Below are 27800 nucleotides of genomic sequence, written 5' to 3'. Positions count from 1 at the left end.
GAATTTCATAAGATCCTTTTTTTTTTTTTTTTTTTTTTTTTTTGAGACAGAATCTCACTCTGTCAACCGGGCTAGAATGCCAGTGGTATCAGGCTAGCTCACAGCAACCTCAAACTCCTGGGCTCAAATGATTCTTCTGAGCCTCCCAAGAGTAGCTGGGACTACAGGCATGTGCCATCATGCCCCAGCTAGTTTCTTTCTATTTTTATTAGAAACGGGGTCTCAAACACCACCATGCTCGGCTAATTTTCCTATTTTTAGTAGAAACGGGGTCTTGTTCTTGCTCGGGCTGATCTTGAACTCCTGAGCTCAAGCAATTCTCCCACCTCGGCCTCCCAGAGTGCTAGGATTACAGGCATGAGCCGCTACACCTGGCCCATTTATTTTTTTAATACTGACAAAAATGGCCAGGAGTAAGTGGAGTATGCCAAAGGAGAGTCCCATTTAACTATCTCTAGTTCCATCCTTAGGCTCTTTATAGGTGCAACAATCACTTTTTTTGGTATCTGGAATTTAGGAATGGTTAGGGGAATGAGAGTTCCACATGTTTATTCATTTGTTTTAACCTCTTGTTCTTACAAAATACACCATTGCCAGGTATTTTCCCTGATCCACGGGCATCTTAAATATTTTGACTTGTTGCAGACCTCTTAACCTCTCTTCCCTTCAAACTCTGACTTGAACATACCAGTTACTCTTTTGTTTTTTGAGACGGAGTCTCACTTTGTTGCTCAGGCTAGAGTGCCGTGGCATCAGCCTAGCTCACAGCAACCTCAAACTCCTGGGCTCAAGCAATCCTTCTGCCTCAGCCTCCCGAGTGGCTGGGACTACAGGCATGCGCCACCATGCCTGGCTATTTTTTTCTATATATATTAGTTGGCCAATTATTTATAGTAGAGACGTGTCTCGCTCTTGCTCAGGCTAGTTTTGAACTCCTGACCTCGAGCAATCTGCCCACTTCAGCCTCTCAGAGTGCTAGGATTACAGGTGTGAGCCACCGCGCCCAGCCAGTTACTCTTGATTTTTTTCCCTCTATCTTAATCATTTTCAAAGTTTCTGAAAGTTATTTTGTTTGGTTTTTTAAGACACAGTCTTGCTCTGTCACCCTGGCTAGAGAGCAGTGGTGTGATCACAACTCATTGCAACCTGAAACTCCTGGGCTCAAGCAGTCCACCTGCATCGGCCTCCCGAATAGCTGGGACTACAAGCGCACACCACAATGTCTTGCTAATTTTTCTATTTTTTTGTAGAGATGGAGTTTAGTTCTTGCTCAGGCAAGAACTGAGATGTTTTCTTTGTTTTGGTTTGGTTTTTTATTAAAGACTAAAAAAGATAAGACTTCTAAGGGATCAGATACATTCTGGATAAATAGGAAGCTAACTGTGGTAAAAAGATAAGAATGGCTAGATGTTTTTACAGAAAAAATTACTTCTAATGAATTTCAAAGCAAAGAAGGTGCAAAATGTTAACTTTTTAACATGATTAAACTTCTATTTAACAGTATGTAACTTATAGTTTTTTTCTTGCACATGTTTTATGAATTTATGTGTCAGGAATTTCAAGACAAGTTAATGTTACAGTGTCAGCAATAAAAAGGTAGACAATTACCAGTTATCCCTTGAGAATATCTGTTGCAAAAAAATGGATGAGTCTCACAATTAAAATATTGAGCAAAAGAAGCCAGGGTAAAGGAGAACATTATCTATAACTTTATGAACATAAAATTCAGAATAAGCGAAACTTAACTATGGTGTTAAAAGTCAGGATAGAGGGTACCCAGGTTCAGTTAGGGACAGAGCCAGTGCCTGGAAGAGGGCATGAGGAGGCTTAGGGGGTTCTTTTTCTTGATCTGTTTGCCCAGTTACATAGATGTATTTACTTTGTGATGTGCACTTACGATTTGTGTGCTTTTCTGAAAATGTGTTATACCTCAGTAAAGTTTTTTATAAAAGGATATTCTCAAGGAAAGGCTATGTAAAACTAGTTTGAGAAAAAAAGTGTTATAACGGTTTTAACCTAGAAAACAAAAACCCTGATGGAAGTGTCAATTCGATGTTCCTTCATGTAATGAAAGTCTTTATGCTCTGTAGGAAAATATTATGGCTAAAAATGGCATTTTTACGGCCAGGCACAGGGGCTCATGCCTGTAATCCTAGGCTGAAGCAAGAGGATCACTCAAGGTCAGGAGTTCAAAATCAGCCTGAGCAAGAGCATGACCCCGTCTCTACTAAAAAAAATAGAAAGAAATTAATTGGCCAAATAAAAATATATAGAAAAAATTAGACAGGCATGGTGGCATATGCCTGTAGTCCCAGCTACTTGGGAGGCTGACGCCACAGCACTCTATCCTGGGCAACAGAGTAAGACTCTGTGTCAAAAAAAATAAAATAAAAATATTTTTCCTTCAAAAAAAAAAAAGGCATCTTACCCTTTGGCCAAACTGAAGTGGTAACAAAATGGGATGGGGATAGGAGGATTGTTGAACAGAAGAAAAATGCTAGAAAAAGAAGTCTTCAGAGTTTTGTAAGAAATATAATTGTCCAGTAGTAAGTTCAAATAGTAGCAATAATAATTTAGACTATATGGTAAACCACTAGGGGCTAGGGAGAGAAGAGAAGAGAATTTGAAGTGAGAATTTTATTGCCAGGGAAAATTTATTTTTTTAAAGTTTGAACTTCCAATCAGATGATAACTGCTTATTGTCTTAAATGTATCCATCCTTCTATAGGATTCAGTTGATTGATACTTAGAAGAGAAAAAGATCATTTTAATTGCTGGCTTTTTCTTTCTTCCTTTTTTTTAAATTTCACAATATTATGGGGTTACAAATGTTTTTGATTACATAGATTGATTTTGTTATGCTTGAGTCAGAGTTGTAAGTGTGCCCATCACCTACATATGTTCATTGTCTCTTTTTTTTTTTTAAGGCTTTTATAAGACGCTGTTTGGCATACAGAAAAGAAGATCGGTTTGATGTACACCAACTGGCAAATGACCCATACCTTCTCCCACACATGAGAAGGTCAAATTCTTCAGGGAACTTACACCTGGCTGGGCTGACAGCATCCCCTACACCCCCTTCTTCAAGCATAATTACTTTCTGACTTGCCTCCAAGATTGGCATATCTTTGAATCGCTTCCAGATGCACACTTGAGTTTGAGAGCATTTGAGTGTTTTTTGTTTTCTTTTTTTACACAGGACATGGTTAAGAACTGTTTGTGAACTGTAGTTCTTCATAGTGTCATTTGTATGAGAGTGGATCATGGACAATGAATAAATGTACACTTCTGACTATAACCTTGAGTGGTGAAGGATGACTGCCTGTTGCACAGAAACAGGAATACCATGTTAAGATGGAAGAAAAAATTTTTTTGTTTATTTGGGGGAACACTGTAAATAACGTTTATAATACTTAAATACATTTGGTTGTTACTAGAGAGTTCTAATATGAAGGGTAGTTTTTCATTATTTAAAAACACATGGAAAAAATATGAGACATATTTCTAACACAAGAACTACAGTGCCTGGATACATTATTCAGCATTTGGCAGTTAATCTGCTGAAACCAAAGTAAGAACTGAATGACAGTGACAGTTGTGTTTTATAGTAATAGAATGTGAGAGTTAGAATCTTTGGACAAAGTTAGGCTTTGTCATTTGCCTATTCTGGCTTTTACCAAGTTGTACCTCGAAATCACATGTCCGTTTTTCTCACTGGTTATATTAAAGGGAGAGCTATTATTTCTAGATACTTTACACCTTTGACAAAATGAGCTGCTTGTTTTGAAATCAGTTGAACTCACTAAATTGTAATATCTCCAGTGTTTTCAATATGTTAGAATCGTTAACAAATATTTTTCTTTTGTTACCAGGCCTTGTTCATCAAAACAAGTGACAGTATATAACCAAATGCAGACCAGTTCTATGCAGGATAATGATAAATTCCCTTCTAGCACTATTGTAAATTGTTGTACAGATGTCATATATTTCATTTACTAAGTTTCAGCAGCTTATTCTTGTACAAATGTTTAAAAATATGGCTTTTCTAATTGGATATTGTATTTTTTTTAAGTCTTCTTGAAGGCGCTTTAATTGCTGCTAAATGATGTTGCTTCTTTGCTAAAAAATTGAATGACCTTGAAGGTGCAAGTTGACTGTACATTATAGAGAGAGATTAAAAGCAGGCATTCATTAACAATCAAGGCATGTAAAAATGGTCCAAAGTGGACATACTGAGTTCTTTAAATCAGTTTCTTGGGTTCTAGGGCTGTGGAGCACATAGATACTAGATTTATAAATTGTTCATGGTTATTGTACATTTCTAGAAGGTTCTTATCAGCAAGGTGGGATGATGGTCCCATAAATAAGTTTCTTGTGGTTTGTACAGATTTGTTAAAATGTGAACATTTTCTAAACTGCCTTGTATGGCAGAAACCAATATTTTTCAGGATGCTGTATTTTACTCCTGTAAGAATTTTTTCTTTAGTGTCATATTCATAATGTTGATACTTACATGTAAGTTGTCCATGTTGCAGAAAATGGAGGCTATACTTACTTACCACAGATTCTCCTTAATATTGTACATTTAAACTGTGGCTCTTATTTCTGATGTTCCAAGCCATTTTGTTTTTTCATTGTACATAGACACATTGTCTCTTTTAAGATGCTGCTGAAATTGTAGAGAATGTAGCCAAAATAGTAATAAACAATGACAGTTAAAATGTAAAGACTATGAAAATTATATTCAAAGGGAGCTTTCAAGAATTAGGATATTAACTAACTTAGCTCTTTTACTTAAAAATCAGTTGACTAAATTCTTTAAGGATACTTCAAGACAAAAATAAAATGTTTTCAAGTTCAAGTTAAATCTAATAACCATTATCAAGGCTAATCCTGGGTAAGTAACAGTGCTATCAGGAGTGGCTTAAGGGCTATACCTTTTCCTCTGTAGATTAAGATAGAAATCCAGTGGGCACGGTGGCTCACGCCTGTAATCCTAGCACTCCCCTGGGAGGCTGAGACAGGAGAATGGCTTGAGGTCACTTCGAGACCAGCCTGAGCAAGAGTGAGACCCCTGTCTCTACTAAAAATAGAAAAAATTAGCTGGGGGTAGTGGCACATCTGGTTGCTCAGGAGGCCTGAACCCAGGAGTTTGAGGTTGCAGTGAGCTATGATGATGCTGCTACACTGTAGCCAGGGTGACAAAGCAAAACTCTGCCTAAAAAAAGAAGAAATCCTGTAAAAAAAATAACTGACACGGTAATGAAATGTTAGTAGCACTGATTGAGTGCTTTAGGTGCTACCCACAAGTTTTTGGTTTTGTTATTGGAGTTTTCATATTTGTGAATCATAAAGTACTATGTTTATAAAGTAACTTTATTTAAAGTCCTGAATTGAATGTAAATGCCCAGTTTTGTTTAAAATTTTGGTGAGGCATAAGGCAAATATCAAAGTCTAAAATGAGGTTGAATAAGTAATGTACACCTGGATCACTGCTTCACCATATTATTTTCAAATGAATGGGCTACTGCTAGTGTCAAAATGCAGAAAAGGAGGTAGACAAGCCATATGCTTCCTTGACCTGGGTTTAGGTAACTATTTTAGAATCAGAGATGCATAGGAGATGTATCACACAGATTTATGTCTGTCTGCCAAAGTTTTTCTAAGGAAATATAGATTTTGAATAAAATGCCAGTAACCCAGTATGTCCAAGATGCCTAATTAATCCAAATGGAATAATTTACTTGTATCTTCACATAGGAAATTGGTACCCATTGCTAAGTAATTTCAGAGTCACTCTGGCAGGTTTTGGCTCTATTATCTTTTGAGGCTATGTTAACATCTTGTTTTATTATAAACATGGTTTAGTGAGTTAAACATCATGACTCTTGAAAGGCAACAGAGCCATATAGCTACAAACATGATTGTCACCTTAAAAGAGCAAATCTGAAGAATTCTTCAAGTATTAGATCAGGAATGCCATCTGAGTCAAGCCTTAGTGGCTGTCATTTGAGAGTGGGGCCCTGCCCCAAACTCATTCTAGGTAAGATGAAGAGTGAGTCACAACCCTTTTTCTGTTCTCACATCTGTTTTTCCTTCCCTTTTTAAGTCCAGGATCAGGTCCATCAACTCATACTGCCTAATTTACAGACAGCAGCTCACCTATCTCCTCAGCCCACTGTCATGAGCACAGAAGGTATATCCTTGTTCCTCTCCCACTAGTGGTATCAGTTGGTCTCTAATGAAAAAAAAAATTGCAAAGCTGACTTTAGTAAGTCAAATTCTTTAAAAGGAAGCCTTGGAGCTTTGTAGAAACTTCACTAGATACCAATATATGGCCCCTGAATTTGTCTCTGAGTCCTCTAAGACTGATAAAATTATCCATGTGTGGCTCTCCACCAAGATCACAAATGAGTAATCCAGACTGCACAAGTGACTCTAACTTGGATTTTTAAATGTCTGTATGTAATTAAGTTTAAAATTTTAAGTTTATGATCCATTTTAGTCTGAAGGACCTTAGGCTATTCGTATAAACTATATACCCTGACATCCCACCTGTTTTTAATTGAATATGTGGTATGTCAGGGTGATACTAAGGTCTTACTTCTAGAATATGACAGACATCAAATTTGGATACTAAAATTACTGGATCCAAAGAATGAGCATAGACAATTTGTTCTTAATTTTAATCATATTTTGGGTGTTTCAAATGATTTTACATTATATTGCTTCCTAGAACATCACTCTCTGTCTGCTAATGACCAGAGTCATAACTTTTTTTTTAAGGAGAAGGTTAAAAAGTGGAGAAAATGTGGGTTTGGAAGCCAGACCTAGCTTTGCCTGCTAGCTTTGTTACTTAATAGTCGGTGACCTTAGGGAAGTCACTAATCTTTCTGAGGCTTATTTTCCTCAGCTGTAAACTGTTTCTAATAGCACCTGCCTCACAAGCCTCCAGCACCAACTGTGGGATTCAGAAGTGCTTCCAGTGGATATGGCTTGGGCTCTGATCAAATAGAGCAAGCGCCACAGCGCAGAAGATGGGTTCAAGTGGCCCCTATTGCAGGGTCATTGTGTGCGTTGGGGTGGGGTGGGGGACGTGGGGAGGGGTTGCTCAGGAGACTCCAGGGAGCAGCCACCTACCACCTGGTTTGGAAGCATTACTGTATTTAACCTTTGTGGAACTGCTCAGTGTGAGCCCTGCCTGTCACTGTGACATATAGCAGGCTCCGTGAATGCCTCCCTTTCCCCCTACGGTGTGTGCAGCTGTTGTGGGAGTTTGCATATCCATCCGGGAGGCACATGGCTGTTGTGGGCTAAAAACCTAACTAGTCTCTCTTTCCAGATCTCTGCCCAGTTTTCTTTACATTAGTGATGCTATTTGGATCTCTAGATAGTTTTATGTTCTCAGCACTGTATTAAATAACACCATGCTAATTTCTGGACTAATGTAACAGAAAATGTATTAATGTTTCACTTTGACAGTTTTAACTTCAGTAGGAATATTTTTATAAGTTTAATTCCTGTGAGCTTCCTTCCCAGAGGCATAGAATGCATATATATATGCATAGCTTTGAGTAAAAAGTTTTTTAAAATTGAGCTTGGAAGAATGACCAGGGCATTATGAGATCATGCATTATTCTAGATGTAGAATTAGCCATATAGTAACCAAGTTGGTTGGTATGGGTACAATGAGAAGCTTTATACTTAAACAACATGGGCAGGTTTTTTATTATTTTTGTCTTGTATCAATAGCATTTTGGTATTCAAACATACTTATCCTTACACTTGACCAGAAGTATATGTGCTTTGTAGTTTGAGATTGAAATAACCTTTAAGGGAATAGAGTTATATTTAAAGTGCCATTTAAGGTGTTTCTTTCATACTTTGCAGAATTTTTAAAATTATACAATAAAATAGTAACCTTTAATATTAACAACAACTTGGCTTATTTGTGAAGAAGACTTAGAAATAAGTAATAGACTTTCCAGTTGCGGGTGTGGAAGATGTTCATTCTACTAATAATGATCATGGAAATTGCTTAAGCCAAGTTTCATGCTCCATGGGAAAATTCATTATATAAACTTAATTCTTCCCCATATCTCTGGAATAAGCCATATTCAGAAACAAAAATCTGGAAAATACACAGAATCACCCCTAGGAGAGTTCTCAATGCTACATTAAGAGAAGGATAGCATTCCTCCCTCCATCTATGCTGTGGGCTGGCACTGCAAGATAGATGGGAGTGGCAACAAAGTAACTTGTTTTGAACTTGTAATACAAACATTTCAGAGAACTTTTTCCTCTGTTTCACACACCAACCATCTTGGCACTAGGACCTTCCCTGGGTCATAGAGTTGGATAAAATCATGATGGAAACATTGATAGCCCTTACCACAAAATTAAAAGTTTAAGCCTGGTCTTGGTCTCTACAAGAAATATAATATTTTAAAATTGCTATTCTGTGTGTTTTTTCCCTTTTCTGATAGAACTGATCATATATAAGTTGTTTAATAAATTTTTGTAAATACCGTTTACTAAAATTTATAGAAAGCTGAGCATCCAAATTTTATGTAACTTTCCCAGGCGCCTAACCCAGACTGTATCATGAAAGGCTAGGGGTTTTTGTTGTTTCATCATTTTTTCCAAGAAATATGAAATCTTTGTGGGGTTTTTCCCCATCTAAGTGTGGAATGGTATAATAAATAGGTTAGGATAAACTATGGTAACAAAACCCCAAAAGGAAAGGTTTGTTTCTCAATCATGCAAAATCCAAACTGGGCTTGGTAACTCCAAGACGGCTCCCCTCCCTGTGGTGTCCGGAGCATCCAGGTTGCTTGCGTCTTATCTTCCGTCCATGTCAATCTGTAGTCACGGGAGAGGAGGAGAGGTAAGGGGGAGGCACCCTGGTTGTTAAGACACGTCATAGCCCATGTCATTCCTTGCTAGAGTTGAGTCATACTGCCCCAAATCAGTTACAGAGGAGGTACTATATTTCTGTCACCCTCCGGAATTTGCATGACAAAACAATCCAGTTTTACCTGGAAGCTGCTTGTACTTCTTAAAGGATGTCTCCATGAATACATAGCTGCTTGTGGTTTATAACTTTTGCCAGATTTTGGATGCTATGTGGGGTGTGAGCCTAAAGAGCTCAGCTGAAAACCTCTGTCTTAGAGGAATCCCTGAAGTCTTTCAGCTCCACCTTAGTAACAGACCCCCAGGCTCTGCATGGAACCCCCTGGGGGATAATCCCTAAGAACAAGAGCAAACCCAAACGCTCACCCAGTCTCAGTCCAGCTCAATGCCATGCCTCTACTTGGGAATTTACTCTGCTTGGCTTACTGGGTAGATATTGAAGAAAAATATAGTATTTTAGATTGAAGTTTTTAAGTCAAAAAGATGCTAGGAAAAACACCAAGATAATTATTTTAGACCCAGTTAACTATCCGAGGTTCTCTTTCCCCATAATTCTACCACAGACTTTGGCTTTGAATTTCAAAGATGCAGAAAACAAGATGGGGCGCAGTGGTTCTTGTCTGTAATCCTAGCACACTAGTAGGCTGAGGCCGAAGGATGTTTTGAGTTTAGGGATTCAAAATCAGCCTGAGCAAGAGTGAGACCTCGGCTCTATAAAAAATAGAAAAAATTAGCCAGGGGTGGTGGCAAGCCTGTAGTCCATGCTACTTGGGACGCTGAAGCAAGAGGATCACGTGGGCTCAGGAGTTTGAGGTTCCAGTGAGCTATGATGGTGACATTGTGCTCTAGCCTGGGCAACAGAGCAAGACTATGTCCAAAAATAAAAGATGGGCACTCTGGGAGGCCGAGACAGGTGGATCACTCAAGGTCAGGAGTTCGAAACCAGCCTGAACAAGAGTGAGACCCCCATCTTTACTAAAAATAGAAAGAAGTTAATTGGCCAACTAAAAATATATAGAAAAAATTAGCCGGGCATGGTGGCGAATGCCTGTAGTCCCGGCTACTTGGGAGGCTGAGGCAGGAGGGTCGCTTGAGCCCAGGAGTTTGAGGTTGCTGTAAGCTAGGCTGACGCCACGGCACTCTAGCCTGGGCAACAAAGTGAGACTCTGTCTCAAAAAAAGTATTAAAATTTTTAATTAAAAAAATTTAAAAAGAGATAGAGAAAACAAAAACATTTCACTTGAGCTGGGGTTTATGTTTAAGGAAAAAATAACAAGAACAATTTGTTGAACACTTACAGTATACCAGGCACTATAATCTACATTTTCTTGAATCCCTCAGAAAAACCCCACCATTATGCCCATTTTGTACACAGAAAAAGAGGGGCGGTGCTTTTAGATTAAGTCGTTTGCTCAAATAGTGAAATAGCAGAGCTGGGGTTTAACTGAGGCCTAGTTGACTCCAAAATAACTGAATTAGACATCACGAATTCTATAATTCATCAGCATCATTTTTAAATTTTTTTTCAGTGCAAAATCAGAAGCATTTTTTAAAAATAAAAGTAACAAAATCAAAGTTTTAAAATGTCAAGATGATCATGTTCTTATAATTTTCTTGTGTCTGAGAGATTAAAACCCCCAAAACACTGTTCAGAAACCTTTAAAGTGACCAAAGTAATGGCAGGGCAAAGTCCTCAATCAATTTATGATGCAATATCTAAGAAAGAAGTTACATTTGACTTCCACAGATCATGTTTGAACAGCTTTTTGGGACTTATAAGGTTATTTAATGAGATACTTGATTTAACAGAAAATCAATTGTGTTATACTGAGAAATTTGGGGAGGTTTTTGCTTAAACACTGTGGATCCAAGACCTACTTGGGGGAAAATACAAATAGTGCTCTCTGGTTCTGAGTGAAGTCTGTAAAATGTAGTCAAAGTGCAAGTTGGAGCCCTCTATTCATCAATGGATCAAATTCTATTTTCAGGCCCTGGGAGGTGGCTTACGCCTATAATCCCATCACTCTGATGCCACGGCACTCTAGCCCAGGCAACAGAATGAGACTCTGCTTTTATGCCCTCATTCCATGGCGAACTGAAGAATGCGGAGCCCTTGTGGAGCAGCACTTGCCCTCAGCGGCCCTTGGGGCTCTTGGTCAGTGAGCAGCCCACGGCCAGACAGCCTGCTCCCCTGGGGGCGGGGGGCATGTGGTTGAAACATCTAACTCCTCCCGCCTCCTGCCCTGCCCATTCTGTAACTTCCCCCAGGAAGACATGCCCCTCCCCATCAAGTGAGTTCTTGTGGAGGGTCCAGGGTCTAGAGTGGGACATGGCCCCGGTGGGGGCTGGAACTCCAGTGAGCGACCACCAAGCACCAGACACTGCTACCCTCATACCCTCACCTAACCTTCACCCATGAACCACGTTCACCTGATGTCCCTTCATTCAGCAGATGTTAAGGGCCTGCTGTGAGCCAGGGGTGTGCTTGGTGCTGGAGAGACCTTTGAACCAGACATGGTCCCTGCCACCAAGGGGTGATGACAGATGGGTGTAACCCCTGAGGCGGTCTCTCGTCCTCAAAGGTCACATTGTAGCCCTTTCTCACTTGACTTTTTCACTGTGCATCTGCTCCTCCGTCAGTCTGCAGGGGGAGAAAGATGCCCCACACCCAGGAAGACAGCTGAAGCCCAGGCCTGAGGCCCCCTCCCATGGTGGAAGTTCCTCAAGAAGCCTGCTGTTAGGTGGCCACCACTTGACTGGGCTGGATCAACTTGGGTTCTCACCACAACCAAGAGTCCTGATGACTACACTCTTACTGCTGAGAAAAACAAAGCACTGGCGTTTTAAATTCTGATAAGCATAAAGTGCATCTCTTCCAAGTGTTGGGAGCAGGACCTTGCGCTTACCGCCCGCGTGCAGCTGTCCAGGTGCGGTGGCAGCGTCTCCAGTGGCCTCCCCATCCCCCACCCCGTCCCCCACCAGGCGCAGGTCCCAGGCTGGCCCACATGCCTGGCTCCTAGGTACTAGGAGTACGGGGGTACTAGGCCCAACTCTCCCACCCATTAGCTGTGTACCCGATGGAGAGTCATTTACCCTTTCTGAATTTCACTTTTTGCACCTATAAAATGAAGGAATTGAGAGAGAGGATCTCCGGGGCCCCCTACCTGCTTTCCCGGATCCATAGGCATCAGTACTTTCTTACAGCAGCCAGGGCTGCGAAGCGCGGGTCCATGGTTGTTCTCTGAGCCCAGGGTGAAAGTGTCCTCTTGGCCAGAGAGGAGCTGGAGAAGAGGACGCGGTCTCACCCCACCCAGAGTTTGGCTCTGCCCAGACTGCTCAGTGACCAGGGGGTGTAAGTTGCTCCCTCAGCCACAACCAGAGCAGGGCGTTGGGGGCTGGGGGAGGAAGTGTGGATCAAAGCACTGCTCTTGGCTAAGTTTTGGAAGGATAAGGTGGACTCCCGAGGTTCTTCCCACGCCACCCCATCCTCAAGGATGCCCTGCCTTTTCCCTTCTGCTCGGAGGGAAGCCGCCAGTAGCTCCACCTTGGTCTGGTTTTTGAATCTCTGCTCCATATATCATTTGCACAGGCTTCTGCGTGCTAAAAGGGAGGTTTTTCGGACAACTGATCTTTAAAGGGCAAGCTCCCTGAGTACGCCCCTGCCCAAAACAATAAACACCCCTTTTTCAACTCCCCAGGGCCGTACTTAGCACGGCATTCAAGGCCTTGCACCATCTGGCCCCGCCCCCTCATTTGCAGCAGCTGCCGCTCCAGACTTGACCCCTCACTCTCCAGCCACCAGAGCCATGTGTCTGTCGTTCCACAAGCACTGCGAGTCTCTGCACACGCTGTTCCCTTTGCCTGCAGTGCTCTTCCATTCTGCCACCTAAGAGAACCTCTGTCCATCTTCTAAATCCCCACGAGCGCCTCCCCTGACCTCCCAGCTGGAAGTCACCCTGCTTCTGGGCCATTCTGTTCCTACCCTCCTCACACTAGATAGAAATGGCTGGTATACAGGCGGGGTTGTGGAAGCCTTTGGCTTCAGAGACACCTGGGTCCCAACCCAGCTGCCTCACTGTGGTGCCCCTGGGCCTCCCCGTGAAGCGGGAATTTTCCGCATCTGCGAGAGGAGTGGGAACAGCAGCCAGGCCGGCTCTGCCCCTGGGCAGGGGGGCGAGGGAGGGTGGCACTCACAGCCAGGTCCTCACCTGGGCTGGGTCCTTCACCTGGACCGGGTCTTCCACCTGGACCGGGCCCTCACCTGGGCCAGGCCCTCCCCTGGGCCGGTTCCTCACCTGGGCCGGGCCCTCCCCTGGGCCGATTCCTCACCTGGGCCGGGCCCTCACTTGGGCAAAGCCCTCACCTGGGCTGATTCCTCACCTGGGCCGGTTCCTCACCTGTGCCGGGCCCTCACCTGGGCCGGGCCTTCACCTGGGCTGGGCCCTCACCTGAGCCGGTTCCTCACCTGGGCCAGTTCCTCACCTGGGCCGGTTCCTCACCTGGGCCGGGCCCTCACCTGGGCCGGTTCCTCACCTGGGCCGGTTCCTCACCTGGGCCGGTTCCTCACCTGGGCCGGTTCCTCACCTCCAGAGCGAGGCCTCGCGGAGCTGGAGGAAGGGCAGAGGGAAACCCCTGCACCGCCCCCACGAGGTCCTCAGCCCTGAAGCCTCCTGGACATATCTCAGGGTATCTCAGCCCCCTGAAGGGATTTTCGGCTTTAACAGTCCTCGGGTTGATAGATTTGCTTTAAAATTTTACTGGAAAGCGACTCCTGGCGACCCAGGCTCTTCTGCATGCCCCGCCCTGGATCCACACTAGGCCTGCAGTTTGAAGGCTGGGAACCCGAGCCCTCCACACAAAGCGCCCCCACCTTCGGGGCTGCTCCCGCGACGCCCCGGCCCCGCCCAGGGGCCCTGCGAGCGCGGCCCGGAGACCCCGCGTCATCCGGCGGGGCGCGGCATTCCCGGGCTCGCGGCGCCACCTGGTGGCCGGCGGCGCGCACTGCGGGCTGCGCTCGCGAGCCGCACTTGGCCCTGCTGCCACTCCACGTGGGCAGCGGTTGGACGCGACGCCCTGGACAAAGGTGGATGTTCCAAAAAAACTGCAGGGAGCAGTGGCACCGCCGTGTGGAGGCAGAACTGAGGCTGGGACCGGACAGACCTACCTAGATTCAGCTCCTACCCCAAAGCTTGCCCGCGGCGTGAACCGGGGCCTCAGTCTGAGACACCGTGCGCACCTGCTGGCTGGCATGCCCGAGGCAGCTGATGGGAAAACTCGCCCCCGCGGTGCACTGGCGCTATCAGCCCCACGCTTCTCTTTAAATTGATTCCTTTTTCTCACTAAAGTTTCTTTGTAAAGGAAACTACTTTAGCCTTATCCAATGCAACTATTTTTTTTTCAATACGTCTGAATTTAGAAAAAATGAATTCCATTGTCTCTTAAGTTCCATGCCCTTTTTAAAATCTCTGGTCATTCTGGGAAAAGAAAAATCCTTGGCAACGACCAAAGTGGGTAAATGCCTCGTTCCTGAAAATCAGAATCAGCTCTGAGCTCCTGAACTCGTGCAACAGGGGTCTGTTTCTTCTTGCTTTTATTCAGCTCCCTGACAAGACAGATGTTTGCTCTAATATTTCTGTCCCTCACTGCCAAGCAGCACACCAGATGTGTAGTCGCTGATCTCAAAGGAGTCAATGTTGGAACCAGGTATACTTCATGTACCCGACAGCTAACGTTATTTCTGGAGCTATAAAGGCCAACACAATGCCTAGGCACATGTGGACTCTTGTCACCATGTCTCTGGGCTGTCCTCTTGGCAGAACTGTCTGAACTGCACAGGGACATTTCTGGCAAAACTAACAAATGCAATATTACAAATCAGCCAAGGTACAAGTCTATTAAGGGACACCTCACTAATTCTAATCTAGGACCAGGGTTAGGGACTTCTTAGTAGCAGATCCCTCCACACATGAGCGGTCATAACATGGGCCTTTGAAATGCTACTGGGTTGATGGCCAGCACCCCCAGCCCAGGCTGGGTAGTCCAGGACTGACTGAAGTCAAAGGCTTCAGAAGACCCAGATGGAATAAGGCTTTCCTGGCTCTGTAAGCCTCCCATCTCCCCACTAAAGGAAATAACCCTATTGTTTTTTGCTGATTAAAATGTAATTCAAGGCCAGGCACAGTGGCTCATGCTTGTAATCCTAGGACTCTGGAAGGCCGAGGTGGAAGGATGGCTCAAGGTCAGGAGTTTGAAACCAGCCTGAGCAAGAGCAAGACCCCACCTCTACTATAAATAGAAAGAAATTAATTGGCCAACTAATATATGTAGAAAAAAATTAGCCAGGCATGGTGGCACATGCCTGTAGTCCCAGATACTTGGGAGGCTGAGGCAGAAGGGTTGCTTGAGCCCAGGAGTTTGAGGTTGCTGTGAGCTAGGCTTATGCCATGGCACTCTAGCCTGGGCAACAGAGTGAGACTCTGTCTCAAAAAAAAATTCTGGCAATACATGAATGTGTAAGTTCCTGTAACCTTGCCCCCAGCCCCTATAATGAAAGTACTTCTTGAAGATGTTTGCCCCAAGCTCAGCAGACTTTTAAAAAAATATATAGCAATGGGGTCTGGCTATGTTGCCCAGGCTGGAGTACAGTGGCACAATCCCAGCTCACTATAACCTCAAACTCCTGGGCTTAAGGGATCCTCCCACCTCAGCTTTCCAAGTAGGTAGGACTATAGGTACACACCTGGATAATCCTGCCTGGATAATTTCAATTTTTATTTTTGGTAGAGATGGGGTCTTGCTATGTTGCCCAGGTTGATCTCAAACTCCTGGGCTGAAGTGATCCTCTGGTTTCAGGCTTCAGAGTTGCTGGGATTATAAACTTGAGCCACTGTGCCCAACTCAGGCAGACTTAGTACCAGTCTCAAACCAGGCTAGCCTGGCCAGAGCTGGGCAAACACCGGCCTATCACCAGGAAGTCAGGTGGTGGAGAGTGGAGGGCAAGAAAGCTATTCAGGGATTCATGAACTCTTATTATCAACTCCTTGGTCCCTAGAAAAAAGAATTGATGATAAATTCCAATAGAGTTGTTACGGTAAACAAGTAATGGGCTTGGGGACCCAGAATATGGCTTCAGGAAAAAAGGCTAGTGAAGCTAAAATTCCTGTCACTGTCCCAGTCATTGTTCAGGGATCCATTTTCTCCCTCAGAGAATTTATGCCTATTAGGAACCAGTGTCACAGCAGGAGGAGTGGCAGGTGAGTTTCATCTGTACTTACAGCCGCTCCCCATGGCTCGCATCACCGCCTGAGCTCCGCCTCCTGTCAGATCAGCGCCAGCATTAGACTCTGCATTATGGTGAGTTGTATAATTATTTCATTATCCATTGCAATGTAATAATAACAGAAATAAAGTACACGATAAATGTAACATACTTGAATCATCTTGCAATGCTCCCCGACAACCCCTGGCCCCCAGGTCCATGGAAAAATTGCCTTCCATTAACCAGTCCCTGCTGCCAAATAGGTTGGGTACCACTGGTCTAAGTGACTGCTTCATCTCAGATTTGTCAACTTTAGTGCCTGTTCCACTAGGATCCACTGGATCCCAAAGAATGAAATTCATGAAGGACCTCATTTCTGATCCTGGATCCCCATGGGCTCTGGGTCCCTTGACAGCCAGGAAGCCTTGGTTTCCAGCCACCCTCCCTTCCCCAGCCTCAGCAGTGCTGCTGCCCACGGGGCGGGGCTGTGGGGAACGGGGGACATACTCAAGGAGGCGCTTGCTTCCCTGTGGGGCTGATGTGTTGCCAGATCTTGTGATGGCTTTTCAAGAGAAACCAGAAATCTGCATGTATGTGAAAACTGTTGAAGGCTGGGCTCACACCTGTGATCCCAATGCTTTGGGAGGCCTGAGGCGGGAGGATCGCTTAAGCCCAGGAAGTCAAGGCTGCAGTGAGCTGTGATCAGGACACTGCACTTCAGCCTTAGGGACAGAGGGAGAACATGTCTCTAAGAAAAGATAAAGAAACAAACTTCTGCTTTTTGGATGTTGGCAATTAATTCACATCTGTAATAAACACAGGTAATTCAAAGGAAACAGGTCTGTGGTGGAACTAGTTTGCTACCTCTTGGTCGCTGGGCAGATTGTCCTGCAAAGGGCTTTGCACACAGCTGGCTGGTTCTGTCTCCTCACCTCATTACTCACCCCATGAAGAGAGAGCACATAATAAATGTTGGCTACTGTCATTATCCCAAGCCCCAGTGGCCTTCCTGGAGTGTGGACTTATATTTATTGCCAGAAAATATGGTGTAACCTCAACTCTGATAACACTGAAAGTCCCTGAGGCCCATCTCCACCAGCAGACAGTGTGGGGTTTCTCAGGTTTCCTTTGCACAGGCGAAGAGTGACCAGAGAGCCACCATGTTCACATAACTCCCTGGAGAGATGGCGGTGTCCACACTTCTCACTCCTCTGCTGCTCTTTGGCAGGGACTGTGTCCCGGACCTCAGCAGCAGCGGCTGCACCCTGTGAGCAGCCTCCCCCTCCCCCCAGCTCGCAGGGTGACGCCAGCCTGGGGGTGGGTTCCACTTTGCCCTTCCACTGGCCTGTTGTTCTAGTGCTCAAATAATTGGCTGTGGCGTTAATTCCCCATTAATTCTTCTATTAATCAATTGGGTTGATACGCCAGAACACCTTGGTTAGCCAGGCTGGAAATTGTTCTTCCTAGATCTAATGCAAAATTTATCACCAATAAAAGAATCCCTCCTCTAACCTGTGCACTTTGCTAAGTGTTCAAAGTAAATACCCAATGTCTTGGTGGACAGTGACCTTCCTGTGGCCTTATTACCTCCCTCAGTTGGGGGCTCAGTTATCTGACTCAGTTATCAGCCAAGAGGGAGAAATGCCAGTGTTTGTATGGTGGCTCTCATCTCCTTCCCCTGGGAAGTTTTTAGAAAACACCAAGAGCCCAGGAATCCTAATTATCCTAATTGAGGCAATCTTAAGTGCAGACAGGGTTGAAACCCTTGCTGGATGGTCAGATAATTAAAAGGGAAGGCCTTCGCTTTCCAGCCAGAGTGGGGAACTCTGCCTTTCTTAAAAGGTAACTGTTTAAAAATATAATGTCCCTCCAGAAAAAACCTTTGACAAAGAAATAGTTGGAGTAAGATGTATTTTATTTTTTAATAAAATGTTACCCATAGCCAACAGACTGTTGGAGGCTATAACATCTAGGGCTTTCCTACTGTGAGCTCTAGGATAGAACCCATCCCTTCTTGTTTTTTGTTTTTTTAAATGAGAGAGGGGCTGGGGTCTCACTATGTTCAGGCTGGACTCAATCTCCTGGCCCCAAGCGATCCTCCTGCCTCAGCATCTCAAGGAGCTACAGGGACATGCCTAGCATTAACCCCCTTCTCTACCTGCTATATGTAGACTCAGTTAAGCCTTCTTCAGTTGCCAGAGAATGTTCCTTTCGCCCAGACTCTACACCCCTCTCTGTTCATCTGAGACTCTTCACTTGCTGCATGAGCTTCTGTGAAGTCACCTATTTTCCCACCTCAGTGGTAAGTCCCTTAAGAATGGGATCAGGGCTCCCATGGCATGAGTGCAGGCCCGGCAGCCCTTAGGCCTCACATCTGTGCCACAGTCCTGAACAGCAACGCTTTGATGGCCAGGGCAGAGCCTTCTTTGAGTGTCCGTGGGTGCCTCCCAAATGAGGAAGACTCCACAAGGCTGTTTGTTAATCTTTAGAATTTTCAGGAAATGAGCTAAGCTAAGCTGCTTCCAGGTAAGCATGTGTATTAATGGACTAAACATAAAACAGGAACAAAAATTAGCAGGGAAAAGGTAAAGTTATCAGCCCAGACTTAAGGCAGTTAGCTGGCACCATGGGCTCCAGGCTGCCAGGCCAGGCTTCTCCCCATGGTGTCTGAACGTTCGATTCTTGTGTTTAAGCCAAAGCTCACACTCCCCAGCCCAGCACACAGGACCCAGCCCTGTGCGCTCCCAACACCTATGACTTTTCCTAACTTTGCATGGTCTCTGCCTGAGTAACTCTTCATAGCTAATGTCACCTCTCAGAAACCTTCCAGCCCTCTCCCCAGCACCCTTGGCCTGAAGTGCCTCCTTGTCTGGTTCCATCAAATCTCAGGCAAACTGTGGGGCTGCCCTATGCGCTCCGGCTGGCTGCTCACTGTTCGTCACTAGTGACTCTCCTTGCTCTGAAGTGATGGCATGGGGGATTTAGCAGGGCACATGGTGGCTTGTAATAAAGACTTCATTTCCCAGCCTCCTTAAGTGGGGGCTGGAAGTGGCCATGAGACCTTTCACTGGCCAGAAGGATGTAAGCCACACACGGTGCTGTGGGAAACTTCTCCAAAGGGTCCCCAAAGGAAGGCGGGATGCCCTTCTTGTTCCTGGCTGGAATGAGGACATTTGTTTTGTAATGTGAGTATCTTTTAGAAAGTAATAACTTTCTCAACTTTTCCTGTCCTGGAAAGTCAAAAATTATATTAATAAATGTGCTTGGGCCGGGCGCAGTGGCTCACACCTGTAATCCTAGCACTTGGGGAGGCCGAGGCGGGCGGATTGCTCAAGGTCAAGAGTTTGAAACCAGCCTGAGCGAGACCCCGTCTCTACCAAAAATAGAAAGAAATTAATTGACCAACTAAAAATATATATACAAAAAATTAGCCAGGCATGGTGGCGCATGCCTGTAGTCCCAGCTACTCGGGAGGCTGAGGCAGTAGGATCGCTGAGCCCAGGAGATTGAGGTTGCTGTGAGCCAGGCTGATGCCACGGCACTCACTCTAGCCTGGGCAACAAAGTGAGACTCTGTCTCAAACAAACAAACAAAAATAAATAAATAAATAAATGTGCTTATGAATATTTTCCCTGTTATAAGTTCCTTTTCAAAAAACTGGATTGTTAACTGGAGGAAATATTCTAGAAATATTTACAGGGTAAACAGAAGAAGTTATGATTAGAGCTGAAGACTTCTTTTATCATTCAGTTTTAAGTACAAACCTGGCTCCAGAAATGGATATTATCCTAAAACTTGGCTGGCGCTGGGCCTCCTACCTCTGTGCTGGGTTAGCCTTGATAACTAGTTTCCGGCCAAGTAGCCAGAGGTGGGTCACGAGTATGAGTATCGCCACCCCTGCAACGTCCCTCACTGCAGGGGATGGGTGTGTTCGCACTAGTGTCACGTCAATAACTGATGAACCGATTTTGTCTTATTTCAAAAACAGGGATATAATATGCATTTAATTTCATTCAATAAGTCAATTCCAGTTAACTTACTATCTCTTAGAAAACTTAGGAGGAAGCAAACATAAGAAATGAAGAAATGAAAAAAGTACTTTAAAGATTCGTGACATCCTAGAGAGGAACAAGAGTACATGTGGCAATGAAGAGTTGTAAGTCAAATGTAACACAAGAAGAAAAGTGAAACGACTGTCATTTATTGCTGTATCTATGCTTTCCCAGTATAGCAATAGTGTTATATATAGCCACAAAGTGCCACCTTCTGGTTTAAAACTGTGTGACATCTCCTTTATTTCTTTTTAAATGCCATTTTATGGTGGACGTATAAAGCAACAGCAGCAGTTACAAAATGTTGTCTGAATAATTTTGAGAGCTCAAAACAAGGATCTGTGTATAGGCTGAATAAAAAGATGTTCAATTAATAGTGCACATTGTGTAACTTTAACAAACATCTTCATTTGGAATTTTTGTGTAAACCTTAATAAGAGATGTGACTCACGGAGATCAAAAGTAAAATATCTTTTCCTTTTACAATTTGGTGAGGTGGTCTGCATTCTCGCAAACGATTTACAAAGTACAAGAAATGTTGCATGTGAGTACTAGGCATAAAATATTCATTTTCTTACAGAAGGAGCAGCAAGGGGACAGGGAACCCAGTAGATGCCCTGCCACCACCCTTCCCAAAGATGTACACCCCCAAGAACCGCAGTGGAGGCCTCGCAGCAAGCCACCCTCACAATTCTTTTTGGTTGTTGAAAATACAAGCATTTTCTGACATTTCCTTCCCTGGCCTGTGAGCTCCACCACACTTGGCAGGATACAAGCCCATGCCCTCTTGCTTAGTTTTCCCCCTAGAATTATTTACAGGATGCCTACAGATACGGTTGGTACAAACTAGTATGAAATTAATGATAGTTTCCACTTCCAGACACGCTCCCGTGGTTAAATAAATATACCACGCCACTTCCGAAGAATGGTTCAAAGTTAAGGTGACACAGAAGCATTTGCATCCATAGCTGCAGAAACAGGCTTGTCGCTGGCTGGAGCGGAGTCGCTGACTCTGTCCTCAACAGTGGTGGGGGCCTTGGAACTGGGGGGCATCGCATCCACAGTGAGTGAGGAGGCAGCGTCTGCCTTTGCAGTAGTCGTGACAGGGTCGGAGGGTGGGCTGCCGGTGGGTGGGAGGGAAGACAGCAGCTCCGTGGAGCTTGCTGCAGAAGAGCCCTCAGGAACCAGAGGGAATGACGGGAGGAACTCAGATGGCATGGGGAGAGGTGCAATGCCAGGTAAGTTTCGGGGAGGCAAGGAAGAAAGAGGTGGCAAACCTAGGACAAAAATGGCAAAGATCACATATCTTCCCAGCACTAAAAGAGCAGCAGTCATTGTCAAATAATGATTTTTATTTGCATTTCATTAAGGAAACTGAAGCTGAGGAGAGACAACACGAATAATAACCTTTGCTTATCTCCAGTTGGAGGCCATGAGAGGGTTAAGGATTTCCTGCAGTGGCATCTGGCCAGAAACACAGGTTCCTGGGCTTCTAGGCTCCATGGGACTCAGCCCAGCACTGAGGGAAACAAGCTCAGGAAGAGCCTTCCTTCCAGTCAGGATGGACAGCCCACGTGGCAGGTGCTGCAGCTACACTGGCTATTGAGGGGGGGACTCCCACTCCCCCAGGCAGGCTGCAAGCTGGGTTACAGCTACACTTGCCAGACAATAGGAAGGAGACGTACCTATGTAGGGCTGTGGATTTTAGCCCCTCCACGAGCCTCCCCAGAGGCAACAAAGCCTTACGTAAGCCCCATGTTTGACAACTATTTATATTACACTTGATGAGCTTATTCTGATGATTTTAAAATGCAAAAGGTAGGAAAGAATATTACTTCAGGAACCAAAGGAAAGCCAGGTTATATAAAACACAGGTTCAGGGCAACCATGGGACTGGTAAAACCCTTACTGCTCTTAGAGCCTGTCAAATTTGGGGAGTGGACAGAGAAGCCGGAATACAGGCCCAGGAGACAAGACGGAGGGAGTGCTCAACAGTAACTGGGAGTTTGGGTTTATTAGTACTTCTGAGTATGGACACCTGGAATACCTGCTGTTGTAGCTATCGCCTACTAAAATTTCTCACAGTTTTGATTATAAAAATATGTTAATAATAGAGAATATTAATCAAATAACAAGCCCAGCCAGCTGAGCAGGGATGTCAATTCTGTGGCCTAAGTTTCTGGGCCTGGGTACCATCACTTCTCCCCTGGTGGCAGCTGCCCCAAATAATACCGGGGAATTCATTCACCTCCCTCAGGTGAACTGAACATCTCCTTCAAAGCTAGGGCAGCAGTGCCCCGCCCCGCCTTATTGCTACACTTGGCCTTCCTGGGGCTTGAGCCGTCAGTGTGTGGGGAGAGGAGGAAGAGGAGGAAGAAGAGAAAGAAGAGGAGGAAAAAGAGGAGGAGGAGGAGAAAGAGGAGAAGGAGAAAGAGGAGGAGGAGGAGGAGGAGGAGAGATGGAGAGGTAGAATAGAATCACAAAGACTTTCTTCTTTCTGCTTAAGCTTTTTAAACAAAAAAGATGAATATTTATTTGAAGTAGTGAAATTTGTTAAACTAATTTGCCCTTTCTAGAAAAAACTGAAAAAGAGGACTGGCTTTCCTGAACAAAGCTTTTTATTAGAGAGAGCCCCCTAGGGTAAGATCTGTAACATACCCGGGTTCACGAGTTCCGGTAAGCCAACCCCTGGCATGATGTGTGGAGCCGGGAGGTTGAGGTTGAGGTTGAGGTTGGGGAGGTTGGGGAGGTTAGGGAGCCCTGCTGGTAAAGGCATCAGACCTGAACAGAAGGCAAAAAAGAACAAAAGGTAAATCTCTTCACCTGGGGAAGAAATAAATCCTTGTGTATCAAAAACAATACAATCTCTTTCGAAAGTGAGAGTACCAGTTTTATATCATAATCGCATTAACAACAACAAAATCTCACTTAACTGAAATGTATTTCTATACCTAAGCGATTAGATGGATTAGGTGGCTTAGTGGTTAAAATAAATAATGCTCCTAACACTCTGGAACGAGAATGGAGAAAAGGCTTATTTCAATAAATATGGTAGTGAATGGAACTGAATTTTTGATGGCTGAGGTTTATAGTCTCTTTGGCTTTCTTTTTAAATTTTTTATTCTAAATTAACTGCAGAATTAGAGTTGCAAAAGTAGTAAAAAGAATCCCTACATGTTCACATTTTACCACTCTTGCTCCATCATTCCTGGGGTATACTCTTGGTTCATGGCGTAATATGCCTGTATAATGACATCTTTAGCCAAACAATTAAAGGCCCTCACAAGAAAGCGTATTTGATCACTGAAATAATATTTGATTATCAGCTGGATAAAGGAACTTGATCTTCACTGGGAATACTAAGAGAAATATACAAAAATTTCATGTTAGAGCTACTGAAGACTCAAACAAGGAGCACTCTCTTCCAGGACATGTCTGTTCGCATGAACAACTATCAGAAAGAATGGACTTTTACACACTCCCTATTCCTCATGTTGAATTGTCAGAGAGGGGTGGTAGTTGGCAAAGCGGAAGGAGCCCTAGGCTCGGCAGCTCACTAGCCAGTAACTAACATCTGTTTCCTTGTCCACTAAAGAAAACTGCCATTGCTCTCATTTATCACAAAGTTACTGCAGAGATAAAATGAGATTGAAAAGTCACCACATAAGTATAAGTGTAGATTTTTTCATTTTTTAAAAACTTATTTATTTTGTGACAATGTCACTTGCTAGTTTTTCATTGTTTTTTAAGATATAAGTATTAGTAATGTCATTATCAGCCACATCTCTAGTCCCCTGCTGCTTACCTGGTAATGTAGTAGCTGGGTTCATTGGTGGCACAGAAGTGAGGGACTGGTTTACTGGTGGCAATAACGGTACTGTTGGTACACCTAAAATAAAAACACAATCTTTTATTTCTAACAAATTCAGCTGACAAAGAATGAACAGACTAGATTAGGGCAAGCTTCAGTTATCCCCCACCCTTGTGGTCAGATCTCTGTTTGGTCCTATTGGCTGCATCACTGACTGTGTACCACCCTTCACAGCAGATCCACTGACTCTGCCCATGGCCCTTAACAGAGCCTGGGCCAAGAGGGCAGTCCCACCTCCAGCAAGGCCACCAGACAAGAGGTTTACACCTGACCAAAGCTGGTAGGATTAGATTTGGAAATGAGACACAAGGTTTCTAGTCAATCTCTACTGGGCTCCTGAACTAAGATGCTACATAAACCTGGGGTTGCCACGGGGCCACGTGCCCTGTGAAACAGTGAATGCTGGTCTGTGAAAGAGGAGATTGGCATAGACGGCTTGAAAGAGACAAAAGGGCACATGGACCACTAGAAATGCAGAGAATGACTTAGATCTACGTAAATATGGTAGCAAGCTTAAAATTGTGCCTAAAAGTATAAACCAACCATTTTCAGTCTTTTATTTATTCATATATCTACTTTTCTGTAGTAATCAGAGGCATGCAAAAGTTAAAAAAAAAAGAAGTAGAAAGTCCTGGCTGAAGCGTCGGCAAATGTTCCACTGGATCCCAGACTGCATAATTTCACTCAGATATCAGAAACTGTTTTCTATTCTATATCAAATTGTTAGTTATTGTGTGCTTTGTTAAGTGGTCATATACAATAGCAATGTTACAACTTTTTAATATTTTTGTCTTTGAATTTTGGTTTTAAGAAAATAAAGGCAGCTTGGATTCGCTAGCAAATTTCCTCTATTTCCTAATTAAGTCTTTCACACAAGTTTCTTTTCATTCTTAAAGGGTAACTACATTTACTGTCTCAAAAAAATAACTGACTGAATTGAAGCCAGGAATTCTAAATCTAGGGCAGACAAATGGGCTTCATGGGGTCGTGAAGCTCCTAAAACTATATACAACAATATTAGGGAAAGGGTTCTTTGTTTTCCTCAGGGAAAACAAAGGGGTTGGATGGATAGTTGGCATGTTCATTCAGTTATGTTTTTAGGACACCTATTATATGTCAGACATTGTTCTGAGCACTGAGGCACTTTACAGTGTAAGGAAAACAGACATCACCTTCAGGAAATTTATGTCCTAATGAGGGACAGGAAAAGGAAAAGAGAAAGACAACAAACAAATAAAATACATAGCAAGTAAAATGGTGACATGTTCTCTGCAGGAAAATCAAGAAAGGAAGTGGAACAGGGGTGTGAGGAGTACCAAAAAGGTCACACTGATCAATGCCATTTCAAAATGCGATATCCGTTTTCTAAAAATTTCATAATCCCCAAATTTTCAAATCCACAAAGAAGTGTTATATTCTTATACTATTCTTATACTATATACTTATACTATTCTTATACTCTTTATACTATTCTTTTATATCTCTACAGATACTTGTTTGGGCTACTTGGTAAGCAATATAATAAAAAGTGAAGATCAAAAAATAAATGCCCAAAGAAATGTCGTTTCTCATGTGTCATGATGCCAGAACATTTTAGTCTTTTTAAATGGATTTACTCAAAAGTGAAAATGTTAATTTCTGTCAGTTCTTTTGAGTAATTATTGCTTTATTTACATTTCTGTCTTTAATATTCAAGAAGCCCAGTGTAATAATTAAGGGATCTCAGTGCATGTGCTTATAAAACAATGTAAGTCTAACTACAATAATTAGGGAAGATTTAAAATGTCAAAGAGAAGCTGGGACTTGAAGAGGGATGTCAGCTATCTCCTGACATCAGAAGAGCTGTCCTACAATATGTGGAACACTCTTACTCTAAGAGTGATTCAGACAGAGAAAGGGCTGCTGCCTTGGGAAGTGCCTCAATCCACCTTTAGTAAGTCTATTTAGGAATAAAATAGAGGACTATCTGATGAAATATAAGCAAAAAATCATAAAAAGGACTCATACACTGCCTGAATGAAATAAACTCCAAGATACCTTCTAACTGTGCCTATGATTAGATACTGATGACATTAATATTTAATTTGATCTAGAAAATGTTCTAAAACTAGACCGTGGTGATAACTGCACAACTCTATAAATCTACTAAAAATTATTGAGTTGCATATTTACAGTGAGTTAATTTTATGATATGTAAATTATATATCAATAAAGCCGGGGGGGGGGGACAGCAAAGAAGGAGTGGAGAGGTACATCACCATATTGATAACTGGTGAAGCTGGAGGAGGGGGTTCACTACATTATTCCATAACTTTTACATATGTTTGAAATTTTAAATTTCACCTAGAAAAACACACCTTTGGAAAATTAAACTAAGACTCTGAAAAGTGCTAGAATTGAAACATGAGGAACCAATTCCAGACACCATACTGTTAACCTTACTATTGCGCCTTGGTGGTCTATCCCAGAACAAAGGAGGGTATAAGCAAAATTTGAATATAAACATTTAAAGGAGCTTAAGAATAAAAGCTGAAGTAAACCATGTCAGTATTTCACTCACTTATTCAACATTTACTGAGTGCAGAATATACTTGGCATTATGAAGAATGGAAACCAGAAGACAGGAGATTAGAAAATGGAAAGAGAAAAATAAAATCCACCAACATACGAAGAACTGTATGTCGTGACCCAGTAATTCCATTCCTAGGTATATAACCAAGAGAAATGAGAACATATATCCACATAAAATCTTGTATGCAAATGTTCATAGCAGCATTATTCCTAAGAGCCAAAAAGTAGAAATAACGTATAAAGTCCTTCAACTGATGAATGGATAAACAAAATGTTTATCCATACAATAGAACATTATTTAGCAATAAAAAGTAATAAAGTATTATGATGAGCCTCGAAAAGATGCTAAGTGAAAGAAGCCAGTCACAAATGACCACAAATATTATATGAAATGTCCACATCAGGCAAATCCATAGAGACAAAAAGTATATTAGTAGTTGCCTAGGCCTAGAAAGCTGGGGACAAAAGAGAATGACTGATAATGGGTAGAGGGTTTCTTCTGGGGTAATGAAATATTGTAAGGTGAAATGAAATATTGATTAAGGTGTTGGTTGTACAACTCTGCAAATATACTACAAACCATTAAACTATATACTGTAAATTGGTGAAGTGTATGGTATGTACATTATATCTCAATAAAGCTGTAAAAAAAAAAAACCAAAACCTAAAACAAAAAGGACTATATAAGGTAGAACAAGGAATAAAGAATAGAAGGGAGACAGGCACATGTCCCCTGAGCAAGACTGAGCCCCTGAGAAAGGAACACATTTTGCTCATTTTTGCAGCCCCAGAGCCTACTACCTCAGAGATATGCAAACATTTGTTGAGTAAATAAAGCTACAGGCCTTCATTGATTTTGTCACTTAATTAAAACAAAGTAGATTGAAAAGAGAACATATTTTTCTGCACACCTGTACTGAGAACATTACCAACAGCTGGTGGAGTTGAGCTAATGGAAAGTCCAGACAGACTCTGTTCAAGCCCTGTAGTTCCTGGTGGTGACAAAGATGGGGGATTAACTGAGGACAGCTGGACCTTCCAAAAAAAGAAACAAAAAATTACTTAAGTTTATTTAAAAGAAAATATAAATATTGGCTCTCACTTGCCCTACAGATACATATTTGGATCATATACG

At 43.1% G+C, this 27800-nt stretch overlaps 2 protein-coding genes and 1 long non-coding RNA gene across 6 annotated transcripts in view; 2 read left to right on the top strand and 1 right to left on the bottom strand.

The window, feature by feature from the left end:
- Positions 1-5702, top strand: part of TLK1 (tousled like kinase 1) — a 152359-nt gene extending 146657 nt beyond the window's left edge. For all 4 annotated transcript variants that reach the window (XM_012781920.3, XM_012781921.2, XM_076005648.1 and 1 more), the window contains one exon: positions 2928-5702. In XM_012781920.3, coding sequence (XP_012637374.1) covers positions 2928-3104 — 177 coding nt within the window. In that variant the 3' untranslated portion in view covers positions 3105-5702. The remainder of the gene's footprint in view (positions 1-2927) is intronic.
- An 8828-nt stretch (positions 5703-14530) lies between these two features.
- On the top strand, positions 14531-18431 carry LOC142872354 (uncharacterized). Its single transcript, XR_012920565.1, has 3 exons — positions 14531-14616; positions 16190-16266; positions 18343-18431. It is a non-coding gene; the product is annotated as an uncharacterized LOC142872354 (long non-coding RNA).
- A 1920-nt stretch (positions 18432-20351) lies between these two features.
- GORASP2 (golgi reassembly stacking protein 2) overlaps positions 20352-27800 on the bottom strand; it is a 33937-nt gene continuing 26488 nt past the window's right edge. Inside the window, exons 7-10 of the mRNA XM_012781919.2 lie at positions 27577-27700; positions 24029-24112; positions 22882-23004; positions 20352-21500 (exon numbers count right to left, since the gene is read on the bottom strand). Coding sequence (XP_012637373.1) covers positions 21160-21500; positions 22882-23004; positions 24029-24112; positions 27577-27700 — 672 coding nt within the window. The 3' untranslated portion in view covers positions 20352-21159. The remainder of the gene's footprint in view (positions 21501-22881; positions 23005-24028; positions 24113-27576; positions 27701-27800) is intronic.

The sequence above is a fragment of the Microcebus murinus genome, chromosome 8 (genome assembly GCF_040939455.1).
Source record: "Microcebus murinus isolate Inina chromosome 8, M.murinus_Inina_mat1.0, whole genome shotgun sequence".
Classification (NCBI taxonomy): Eukaryota; Metazoa; Chordata; class Mammalia; order Primates; family Cheirogaleidae; genus Microcebus; species Microcebus murinus.
This window is presented reverse-complemented; position numbering and strand designations above follow the sequence as displayed.